The sequence below is a fragment of the Schistocerca americana genome, chromosome 5 (genome assembly GCF_021461395.2).
Source record: "Schistocerca americana isolate TAMUIC-IGC-003095 chromosome 5, iqSchAmer2.1, whole genome shotgun sequence".
Lineage (NCBI taxonomy): Eukaryota > Metazoa > Arthropoda > Insecta > Orthoptera > Acrididae > Schistocerca > Schistocerca americana.
The window spans coordinates 544,381,347-544,393,935 of record NC_060123.1 but is presented as its reverse complement, the minus strand read 5'-3'; the positions used below and the strand labels follow the sequence as shown (position 1 = coordinate 544,393,935).

General features: G+C 44.3%; 2 protein-coding genes across 2 annotated transcripts; both read left to right on the top strand.

Annotated features, from left to right (window-relative positions):
• Nucleotides 1–259: 259 nt before the first annotated feature.
• On the top strand, nt 260–610 carry LOC124616515 (trypsin-6-like). The gene has a single exon (XM_047144829.1). It carries the CDS (start codon nt 260–262, stop codon nt 608–610), a length of 351 nt encoding a protein of 116 aa, XP_047000785.1.
• Nucleotides 611–626: 16 nt separating this feature from the next.
• Nucleotides 627–12,098, top strand: LOC124616514 (trypsin alpha-3-like). The gene is made up of 2 exons (XM_047144828.1): nt 627–632; nt 11,751–12,098. The coding sequence occupies exons 1-2, from the start codon at nt 627–629 to the stop codon at nt 12,096–12,098; spliced, it is 354 nt and encodes a 117-aa protein (XP_047000784.1).
• Nucleotides 12,099–12,589: the final 491 nt, after the last annotated feature.

Here is a 12,589-nt window from a genome sequence, read left to right as displayed (position 1 = left end):
ATTCAAATACGTGTTTCTGCTAACAAGAATCTGTACACGAGAACATTTCGTCAATGCTTCTAACGCTTTCTAAACTTAAACTGCTCATCATCTGGGATGAAGAGACACTTCCTGTCTTGCAAAATTGTGACACCGTTCACCGACCGATAAAACTCTCCAAGTAGACTCTTCATAGCAGAGCAATTTGGAGGACGGTGATAACAGTAGGGAGAGGTCAGCTATATATGGTCTGTTCATTCGCCGAGACTTCAGACCCGCTATGGCAGGCATCCAGGTTGCAGTGCTGTGCCTGCTGCTGGCTGTGCAGCTGCAGCTGGTGGAGCCACGGGCGCTGCGGATGAGGTCGAGCATTCAAGGCCGCGTCATCGGCGGCTCCGAAGCCAGCATCACCGACTACCCGTGGACTCTGGCCCTCATGTATGGTGGCTACCATCAGTGCGGCGCCTCCATAATCGGAACCGAGTGGGCCCTCACGGCCGCCCACTGCGTCAGCTATTACAGAGCGCCGTACCAGGCGCCGTACACCGTGCGCGCCGGATCCTCCAACCGTATCAGCGGCGGCACAGTGTTGGACGTGGCCGAGGTCTACGAACAACAGCTTCTCTGGTGACTACGACATCGCGGTCATGCGGGTGAGTGTTCGTTTAGATTCTTTTTTTTTTTTTTTTGAGTCGTCACGCATCAGACGATTTTGAACCGATCCACCACGAATTCCTCCGTGTCTTCACCTCAGAGCATCCCTTGGATCCGACGTCCAGTTTCTGTCTTCACCTTCAGTGTTTACCCTTTAGTGCTGCCTCTAGTACCAAGGACATTATTCCCTGATGTCTAGACCTATCCAGGCATGAGATAAAATATATTAGCAGGAAATTTTTCTTGATGTCCTACAGCAAACCAATATACAAACACGACACAAATGCAAGTAATACATTTGTTTAAATATCCAAAATAGAATAAATTGAGATTTGGCTTTGTATTTTTTCCCCCTTCCTTAAGTCTAAACATGTTACAAATATAGAAACAGTAAACTGTATATGCATATGCACATAGAAAATAGCAATATTAATGTTATTAACATTTTTGAAGTATGTGGTTTTGCAAAAAATATTTTTATTGGTGCTCTAAAACTGCTTCACAAACACAAGAAAGTAATAATTGTGGTGTCACCGCCAGACACCACACTTGCTAGGTGGTAGCCTTTAAATTGGCTGCGGTCCATTAGTATACGTCGGACCTGCGTGTCGCCACTGTCAGTGATTGCAGACCGAGCGCCTCCACACGGCAGGTCTAGAGAGACGTCCTAGCACTCGCCCCAGTTGTACAGCAGACTTTGCCAGAGATGGATCACTGACGATTACGCTCTCATTTGCCGAGACGATAGTTAGCATAGCCTAAAGCTACATCATTTGCTACGACCTAGCAAGGCGCCATTACCAGTTTATATTGAGAATATAATTAATGTATCATCAAGAGCGATGTTCTCCAATTATGGATTAAAGTTAAGTATTCAAGCAACTCTGTAATTTATTTAGTAGACTCAATTCCTTTAACTGTTCCAGACCTCACCTAGTCTGCGTGAGCTTAAACGCGTGCATTTCGGCCTCCTCTAGCAACATGGTGTTGGCTCTTCTGCCAACACATCATATGGCGACGAGTGTAAAAACGGTCTTCTTCTTTATATTGCACTAATTTACTTGTGTCATGGCTTCGCCTCAATCTCCAGATGTACTGTCCGAATTTTATCGCTTACAGAATCAGCAGACGCAGGCCTTATTGGATGCCCTTGGACAGCTCGTCCAGGGTCAACGTGCAATGCAAAACGATGCGGCGGCCGCCGCTCCACCGCTACCGCAGCCACAACACGCAGTTGCACCACCTTTTCGTCCTTTTGATGCGGCACTGGAAAGCTGGACGGAGAGGTCACGCCAATTTGGATTCCATCTCGCCGCCTACTGAATTCAAGGTATTGAGCGGCAGCCTTTTTTGCTTTCTTGTGTAGGAGTGTCCACCTACCGTGTGATAGTGAAATTGTTTCCCCGACGCGACGTAGCAACTCTGTCCTACGAAGAAATTTTGTCTGCATTAGATGGATATTTCAAAGACTCAGTCAATGTATTTGCCAAAAGGTATACGTTCTTTCGTACAAAACGTACGGCCGGTCAAGTTAATCGGGAGTGGGTTGCCACTTTGCAAAGCCTTACTAGGGATTGTGCTTTTGAGTGTGAATGTGGACTCCCTTATTCAGATACTATGGTGCGTGATGCGATTGCACAGAACGTTTCTGATGTTGGTATACGAGAACAGATTTTGAAACTAGTCAATCCCTCCCTTCAACAAGTGATAGACATATTGGACAGGCAAGACACACTTGACTTTGCTCAGGAATCATTTCAAACTTCGCCAGCTGTGTGTCACATTAACCGGCCCGCTGGGCGAGCTGCACGGAACAGTCAACAGCCCTCGCACCCGTCCGCACAGCTGCCGCCAAGCTCTCCAAAACGTGTGCCGCGCCAGCAATCAAATGCAGTGCTAAAGTCATGCCCGCGGTGTGCTACTAGACATTCGCATGCGAATTGCCCATCACGCCTAGCTATTTGCTTTTTCTGTAATAAAAAAGGACATGTTCAAAGTGTTTGCCAGAAACAGCTCATAACAGACACTCACAACCATTCCAGGCCCTGTGCTTCGCGCCAGAATCGAACCAAGAATACTCAGGCTCGTGAACCTTCGCCCATGGACATTCATGTAGTTCATTCCACTCCACCCAGTGCCGCTCTTTCTAACAGTGACTGTGTTCGTCCCACAAATAGTGTGCGTCGACATCGCCGGAAATCGCGTCAAGTCGCAAGTGCTTCTGTACCTGTGTCTGTTCACGTTGCACGAGACAGTCACTCTTGTCGTCAGCAGGACAATAAACTTTTTGTAGATTTGGACATTCAAGGCACCGTGATACCATTCCAGCTCGATACCGGAGCTGCAGTTTCATTGATCAATAAAGACACGTACAAACAACTGGGCACACCTCCTTTGCGTGCCGCAAAAGTTAAGTTAAATAGTTATTCCGGACAAGCTATCCCTGTGTTAGGACAGTGCAGCCTTCTTGCAACATGCAAGGGACAAACAAACTTGTGTCATTTTACGTACTTCGTTCTTCTTCTGCAGTGAACTTGTTTGGTTTAGATTTATTTCAGTTGTTTAACTTGCCTATAGTCAATCAGGTCCTATAAGTGAACCAGACTGTGCCTTCAGCCAGTGTTTCTCGTCTATGTGAAGAATTTGCAGACATTTTTGCACCGGGCCTCGGTTGCACTAAGAACTATAAAGCACATTTGGAACTGAAAGTAAACGCGCAACCGAAATTTTTCAGAGCGCGCAATGTTCCCCACGCCTTGCATGATGAGGTCGCAAGAACATTACACGATTTGGAATCACAAGGTGTAATTGAACGTGTGCAGGCTTCTCTCTGGGCCTCACCCTTAGTAATTTTGCCAAAACCTTCCGGAAAATTGAGACTTTGTGTGGACTTCAAGGCAACAGTGAATCCACAACTAGTGATAGCAACTTTTCCTTTACCCTGCCCGTAAGATCTTTTTGGCAAACTATGTCCGGGTAAATATTTTTCGAAGTTGGACCTAGCAGATGCGTACTTGCAAATACCAGTGGACGACGAATCCCAGCGCGTCTTGGTGGTTAACACGCATCTTGGTTTGTATCGATTCAAAAGACTGCCATTCGGGTGTGCATCCGCCCCTGCATTCTTTCAGCAATATCTGCAAACTGTTTGTGCGTCGGTCCCTACTGCAGCAAAGTATCTGGACGATATTGTGATCTCTGGAAAGACGGAAGAAGAACATTTAGCCAATCTCAGAACATTATTTCAGGTCTTGCAACAAAATGGCCTTCGCTTGCGGAAGGACAAATGTGTGTTTTTTTTTCGGGACTTACCCTACCTGGGCCACGTACTCAATGCCCAAGGCATACATCCGAGTCCAGAGCACCTCCGTGCCATACAGGACTTGCCTTCGCCGCAGAATTTGAAGCAGCTACAGAGTGTGCTGGGAAAAATCAAATACTACCATAAATATGTGCGTCACGCCTCTTCCACTTCCGCTCCGCTTCATCGCTTACGCCGTAAAGGTGTTCCGTTCGTCTGGACGACAGAATGCGAACGCGCCTTTCGCCAGTTGAAATCGGCGTTGCTTTCCACTACTTGCCTTACGCCATTCGATCCCCAGAAACCCATTTTGTTGATGGTAGATGCGTCGGATTTCGGGATCGGTGCTGTGCTTGCGCACAAAGATGGTTCGCACGATCGCCCTATTTGCCGAGACGATAGTCAGCATTTGCTACGACCTAGCAAGGCGCCATTACTAGTTTATATTGAGATTATAATTAATATATCATCAAGAGCGATGTTCTCCAATTATGGATTAAAGTTAAGTATTCAAGCAACTCCGTACTTTATTTAGTAGACTCAACTCCTTTAACTGTTCCAGACCTCACGCCAGTCTGCGTGAGCTTAAACGCGTGCATTTCGGCCTCCTCTAGCAACACGGTGTTGGCTCTTCTGCCAACACATCAATAATAATACAATATCTTCTTTCAAGAAAAAAGGTGCTTTTGCTAGTAAATAGATCATTACAGCACATTTTATGATGAGTTTCAGAAGAATTATTTTCCTCAAAACATAAATACATTGCACTACAGACGCACAAGCCTTTATCTTGGAATTGCAGCCAGGTTTACTGCATTTTCAGTCCTTCCTAGCCTTACCAAATTTCGTTAGTTGGCATACATTTTAAAACGTAACTTCTGAAACAGGTGGCAACAGAGCTCCTCTTGGATTTTTCTTCAGTTTCTTCTGCATCATCTGCAACTTCGCTGTTAGAAGAATTGTCTGTACAGATACGTCCTCCTCTCGTAGCTACAGTCAGTTTCACGAAGCTCAGCAGCACAAACTTAAGTCAAAAACGAGAATTTGTTACCTTCGCAAGCAGATAGTTCCCATTGGCGTTACTGAAAAGAACTTCTGATTATCACTTAACATTTCATATACTGCTGTAGTGTACTGAAATAAGAGCTCTTTAGGCATTCCATTATCGAAGACCAAGTTGAAATTAGCAAATATGCATTATGTCCTGAGATCCACATATGTAGATCTCCAGGAAATATGTTATTTCATAATAAATAACAAAATTTGTTCAAACCTGAAGTGATTCTCAACATCTCGCACAGATGGCGAATTGTTAGGGGGATACAAACAGATTCTCAGTCTAATATTTATGCAAAATAATTTTTTACATACTCTTCCGAACTGTAGTAGTAAACATTTCCTGCATACGTCCCTATGTAAAGTAACACACGAATCGCATCTAGGCTTTTGCGCCCTAGTTTGAAAACTATGAACCAGAAGGTCCACAATCGAGGACCATCTTCCTATAATTGGAAAGATACGGCTAATTACGGCGAAAAAACAATAACGAAAGTCTACATGTGTCGAACGAGAAATGGGACAGGTTTACACACGTACTACCATCATGTCCCTACTCTTTGTCACTGTTGTCCATAATTTCATTTCGTCACCGATTATATGAGGAACCTCCACGTTCCTTAACTTACCAGTCCACGTAATTTTGAACATTCATCTTCAGCACTCCATCTCAGACTCTTCGATTTTCACCTCTTCTGGTTTTCCCAGAGTCCATGATTCACTACCATGAAATTCCGTGTTCCTAACGTACATTTTCAAATATTTCTTACCATAATTAAGCCCTATGTTTGATACCAATAAACGTCTTTGTTCAGGAAATCCCTTTTTTCCTGTACTAGTCTACTTTTTATGTCATCTTTGCTTCGTTCGCAATGGGTTATTTTGACTTGAAAATTCGCTGCCTCGCCTGGATCGTACTCTACAATTCTGATGTTATGCTTCTCGATTGTTCTCAATTCGATACATCTCTTTACTTTGTTATTTTTTCGGTTTACTTCCGATCCATTTCATATAGTCATTGGACTGGTCATTCTATTCAGCATTCTTCTTCACTCTTATTGGGGATAGCAATGTTATCAGCTAATCTTATGACATATCGTTTCACCCCGAATCCTAATCCCATTTCTGAATATTCGTTCACTTGCCTCATTCTTTCGTCTATGTCAAGATTAACCGGTAGGTGTGAAAAACTTCATCCTAGTCTCACATCCGTTTTAATCCATGCACTTCGTCATTTGATCTTCGAATCTTACTGTCCACTCTTTGTTCCTGGGCATATTGCATATTACCCTCATTCCCTACAGCTAACCCCTATTTTTCTCAGAATTTTTAACATCCTGCAACATTTTACATTTTCGAACGTCTTTTCCAGGTCTGCACATCCTATGAGTATTTCTTCTTGATTTTACTTCAGTCGTGTTTCCGTTATCAAGCACAATTTGAGGAGCGCCTCTCTGGTGCCTTTACTTTTTTTGGAGTAATACTTATCCTTAATTTTCTTTTCCATTCTCCTGTATGTCTCTCTTGTCAGCAACTACGATGCATGAACTGTTAAAATAAATCTGCGATATCTGTTGCACTTATCTACTCTTGTCACTCTCCGAATTGTGTGGATAGTAATTTTCGATAAGTCTGATGATATCTCGTCTGCCTCGTTCATTCTACACACCAACTATATCGAAATTTTGGCACTTGCCTCTCTGATTACAGATAATCCAATGGAACATTATCTGTCAGTTTTAACTCATTTGATTTCAAGTCTTCTGTAGCTATTTATATTCAGAATTGAAGACTGGATCCCCGTCTCTTCCGTGTCAAATGCTGATTCTTCTTCTCTCACGCCATCTGACAACTCCTCCCCCCGTATAAGCCTTCAACGTACTGTTGCCACCCATCCGCTTTCTCCTCTGTGTTTACCAGTGAGATTCGCATTCCGCTCTTAATGTCACCACCCACGCTTCTCATTTCACCGTATGTTGTTTAGAATTTTCTAGATGCTGTATCAGTCCTATTGTTAAAGAGATCTACAAGAATTAGTGTAGTTTATACCGAAATGACCCACTTTCAATTTGCTACCAACACAAAATGCAAAGAAGTACATTTGTTTCTTTCCCTAAAGTAATTACGTATCACATTAAATTTGCATTACATCAAAACACTCCGAAGTGAGCCCCTGTAGTGACGTGATGCTCTAGTCTGAATGCAGTTTCCATACAGGTGTTCTGCAACGTGTCCAGAGGGATGTTAGCAACGGCTTCCACACTCCGAATACGGAGGTTTGAAAACTGCAGTGGAGACCATCTTGTCCTTTACGGAGACCCAGGGGTATAAGTCGATCGGTGTGATGTCAGGAGAACGTGGAGGCCAATTTATGGGTCAATGACGCCCAGTCCTGTGTCCTGGAAATGTTCGATTCAGATTATTCCGATTATCAAATGATCAGTGTTGTTGAGCAACATGTTGTTGGAACCAAAGGTTTTTCTAATACGTCTTCTAATTAGGGAAAACCAGACTTCTGTAACTGGTCTCCTCTCCAAAGGAGAATGACCCAACTATATTAACGCCCATGAACCCACACGAAATATTCACTTTTGTATTATCTTGTGTTTTTTCCCTAATACTGAGTTGATTATGGGACCCCCAAATACAGACGTCATGCTTAAAGCAGATCCAGAGACATGGAAAACATAATACTGGACAAGAAACAAGAATACCGGGTGATTCGGAGAAACATCTTACATGTAAATGCCTGTCCCCATTACTTGTCATCGGGGTTTACGATCTGCAGACTCTGTCCCTTGTACAGACGGAATCACTTTTACAGGATCGTATGAATAGTGGCACGTCACATTTGAAGCTCCCATGGGGCCTAAGGAATAGTTATGCATGGACTTCGTTGGAGTGCTTCATGAAAATTCTCAGTTTGTTCTTCAGAGACTAGCCGACTGCCTGCGTGTCGCTTCAGTACGTCATCAGTGACCAAACCGCTTAAAAACATAGGGCATTTCGGTGTAGATATCATGTACTTCACCGGAATTAACTGAAATTCAGTATAGTGACAATACGGCCAAAACCATTCCCGGGATTTTATGTTCAACAAATTGTTGCTCTTACAGTGACACCTGCTGTACATTTCTCCGGATCTGTGTAGGAAATGTCTACCAATATCTCGTGTTTCAAATATGCAGCAATAAAAAAATTGAGCAAAACGCGTGGAAAACTGCCCTCTCTGACGAGGATAAACCCACACAGTTCGTGCTGCTGTCAATTATTAACAGTGACTGTGATAAATTCCGCAGTTCCTGTTACGGCATCTGCACAAATACGTTAAGTACCTTTAAGCTGATCATTTAGAATCCTCAGTAACAACAGCACGAAAAGGTAACCAATATCAAGTCCATAAATGCCTATTCTACGAAGAAAAATCAAAGCAGCAAAAGGAACACCAGAATTCAAGAAGAGCTTCCTTAAAGAAATTATCAAGAAAAGTCATTCTCTAGTAGAGGAACAATGCTTCTCCGGTAGCGAACGAAGTGATCAGATTGTAAGATTTTCTCCTCCAAGGCTTCTCATTACACTGGCAGGAAGAAAGGAAGATTGAGTTTAACGTCCCGTCAGTATCTACGGAATTAGAGACGGAGCACCAGCTCGGACTGCGTCAAGGATGGGAAAGGAAATCGGCAGTGCCCTTTCAAAGGAACTGTGCCGGTATTTCCCTTGTGCAGTTTAGGGAAATCACGGAAAACTTAAATTTGGATGGCCTGACGCGGGTTTGAACCGTCACCCTCCCTAATGCGAGTCCAGTGTGCAAACCACTGCTCCATGCTAACTACTGTTCCACCTCAACCCTATTACCCTGGTTTCCTGAGCTATCGTGTTACTACAGAGACAGAATAATTATATGTTATATACTGTGTATGGATTAATCATCCTAGTTTTGGTCGTACGCGGGCCAACGAAGTCCGACCGATCGCAAAGTCATCGTGTGCTTGAGGTGTCATCGGCTGCGATGTAGAAAGGCATGTTGTCAGTACACCGCTCTCCCTGTTGTCGTCAGATTTCTTGACCTGCATGCATCAACACAGTCATACTTTTATTAAAGATGTATTACTAAAGCAACATATTGCAGAAATCACAAATTCCTTACAAATAAATGGGCACGCAAAGAAGAGTATCATCCGTGCAGGTCTAATGTATCACGTAAGCTTGCCTGTATCTACTACCCAACACATGCGTGGTTTGGGTATCGTGAATCTGATACAAGACAGATTACTAAAGCTAGATTATGCACTTCCAACAAAAATGTAGCAATTGACACAATAAATACGACGGCAGCAGCGAATGGATCACAAAAGTGATTGCACAGTAAAAGAAGATGGCTTTGCAGATTCTTGCATCCGGGGCAACTCAAGCTGTTAGATAGTATCTTGAAATAGAAACAGCAGCTATGCTTCCAGAAAACACTGCTGTTTTCAGGTAATGACGTTTATGTATTACTGTGGTTGGAAACACATTGTGTTCGAGAGCAGGTGCAGCTACCAGAACAGTATAAGGTTCAATTTTCTTTAAGATTCATATGTAGCAGCGAACATTTAAAAAAATCGACGGTATTTGGAGCGTGGCTGCTGTACAGTAACGGTTGTAAAAAAAGCATGTATAACGGACAGTCAACCACACGAAAAAAATGGTGGTTTCCACATAACGTTGACAACGGTTTCGGGGGATCTAAACCCGTCCCCTTCGGAAGAATAGACAACTTCACGTAAGCAATTACTCTGTAAAATCTGTCTCACTGAATGATCACACGTAAAATTTATGGCCCTTAGACTCAAGGGCTTGTCATATCAGTAAGAACAGTCACTTAGAGTAACAGACCATTGGTGGCTACATGCCGGCTTGATGCGTTATGACAGGTGGTAGGCCCCATCACGTTCTGGGCTGCGAGAACGCCTCATTGTGCTAAACCACGTAGCAACACATTCAACCACCGACGGCGCAATGTTGTATTGTCGGGTGCTGCGTCAGCCGTAATAGAATATCCGGCTACTAGACTGTATCAGTGGCTGGCCCGTCATGTAGCCACTAACATGGTCTGGTACTCTAAGTGACTGTTTTTACTGATGTGACAAGCCCTTGAGTCTAAGGGCCATAATTGATACGTGTGATCATTCATTGAGACAGATTTTACAGAGTAATTGCTTACGTGAAGTTGTCTATTCTTCCGAAGGGGACGGGTTTATATCCGTCGAAATCTTGGTCAAGGTTGTATGAAAAACACTTATTACAACTGTTGGGCTATCTTTTATTCCTGCTATAAATCGGTGAAACTACACTACTGGCCATTAAAATTGCCACACAGCGATGATGACGTGCTACAGACGCGAAATTTAACCGACAGGAAGCTTTTCAGAGCATTCACACAAGGTTGGTGACGGTGGCGATACCTACAACGTGGTGACACGAGGAAAGTTTCCAACCGATTTCTCATACACAAACAGCAGTTGACTGGCGTTGTGTGGTGAAACGTTGTTGTGATGCCTCGTGTAAGGAGGAAAAATGTGTACCATCACGTTTCCGACTTTGATAAAGGTCGGATTGTAGCCTATCGCGATTGCGGTTTATCGTATCGCGACATTACTGCTCACGTTGGTCGATATCCAATGACTGTTAGCAGAATATGGAATCGGTGGGTTCAGGAGGATAATACGGAACGCCGTGCTGAATTCCAACGGTCTCGTATCACTAGCAGTCGAGATGACAGGCATTTTATCCGCATGGCTGTAAAGGATTGTGTGCCCACGTCTCAATCCCTGAGTCAACCGATGGGGACGTTTGCAAGACAACAACCATCTGCACGAACAGTTCGACGACGTTTGCAGCAGCATGGACTATCAGCTAGGAGACCATGGCTGCATCACCGACAGGAACGCCTGTGATGGTGTACTCAACGACGAACCTGGGTGCACCATTGGCAAAACATCATTTTTTCGGATGGATCCAGGTTCTGTTTACAGCATAATGATGGTCGCATCCGTGTTTGGCGACATCGCGGTGAACGCACATTGGAAGCGTGTATTCGTCATCACCATACTGGCGTATCACCCGGCGTGATGGTATGGGGTGCCATTGGTTACGCGTCTCGGTCACCTCTTGGTCGCGTTGACGGCACTTTGAACAGTGGACGTTACATTTCAGATGTGTTACGACCCGTGGCTCTACCCTTCATTCGATCCCTGCGAAACCCTACATATCAGCAAGATAATGCACGACCGCATGTTGCAGGTCCTCTACGGGTCTTTCTGGATACAGGAAATGTTGGACTGCTGACCTGGCCAGCATATTCTCCAGATCTCTCACCAACTGAAAACGTCTTGTCAGTGGTGGCCGAGCAACTGGCTCGTCACAATACGCCAGTCACTACTCTTGATGAACTCTGGTATCGTGTTGAAGCTGCATGGGCAGCTCTGTTCGACTCACTGCCCAGACGTATCAATTCCGTTATTACGGCCAGAGGTGGTGGTTCGGGGTACTGATTTCTCAGGATCTATGCACCCAAATTGTGAGAAAATGTAATCACATGTCAGTTCTAGTATAATATATTTGTCCAATGAATACCCGTTTATCGTCTGCATTTCTTCTTGTTGTAGCATTTTTAATGGACTGTAGTGTATTTGGCTTTAACAAAAGCTTTCTCTAAATATAGATATGCTGTAATCATTGAACTGCCTTCTACCACCCTACCATATATTTAATTTTGCAGATTGATGTTTCATTTCCACTGGGCGCCAAAATTTCAGTCATCAACCTCCCAGAGGACAGATACGACCCTCCAACTAGCCTCGCTGTCACAGTAGCCGGCTGGGGATTAACGGAGACGGACGCTCCTGTCTTCATCCTGCGGAAAGTGGACATCAGCGTCAGAGACTGCTCCGCGTGTGAGTTCCCGAGCGTCGGACGCGAAGTAACTCCGCGCATGCTGTGCGCTGGAGAGACGGGAAAGAGCGTGTGCCATGGTGATTCTGGGAGTGCCCTGGTGAGCGGCAGCACGCGGGTGGGCATCTCATCGTGGGGGAGCGGCATGTGCACCATTGGTGGCCGTCTACGTTAACGTGGGCAACTTACGATCCTGAATAACCGGGATCACAGGCATCTGACAGCGATGACAGCCAGAGCTAGCCAGAGCTAGATTTTTACTCTTACATACATAACAGAAATGTTACAATGATTTTCGAACAAAACTGTATCTTCGTCACACTAATTAGGCTACTGGCATTAATAAATAAGTTTTTCTGTGGAGTTGTTAATTTTAATTATTTTCCAAAACCTCTCCCGCTATAATAAAAGTTCAAATGTCCATCATCAGATTACAGTACCCTGTTCGGTAGTTCAGTTTTTAATTTCATGGTAATCATCTTGGAGTGTGAGCCAGATACGAGGCCTGCTGCTGCCCTTACAGGGACCGCCCGATCCAATAGGTACCATTTCGGTCTTGAAGACAGAAACCGAGAGAGTATCGACAGGAGGCCACATCAGTCTTTATTGTATTTTCAGACTCCGGTCATTACCATTACTACATGACAACAGCACCGAATTCGCAGG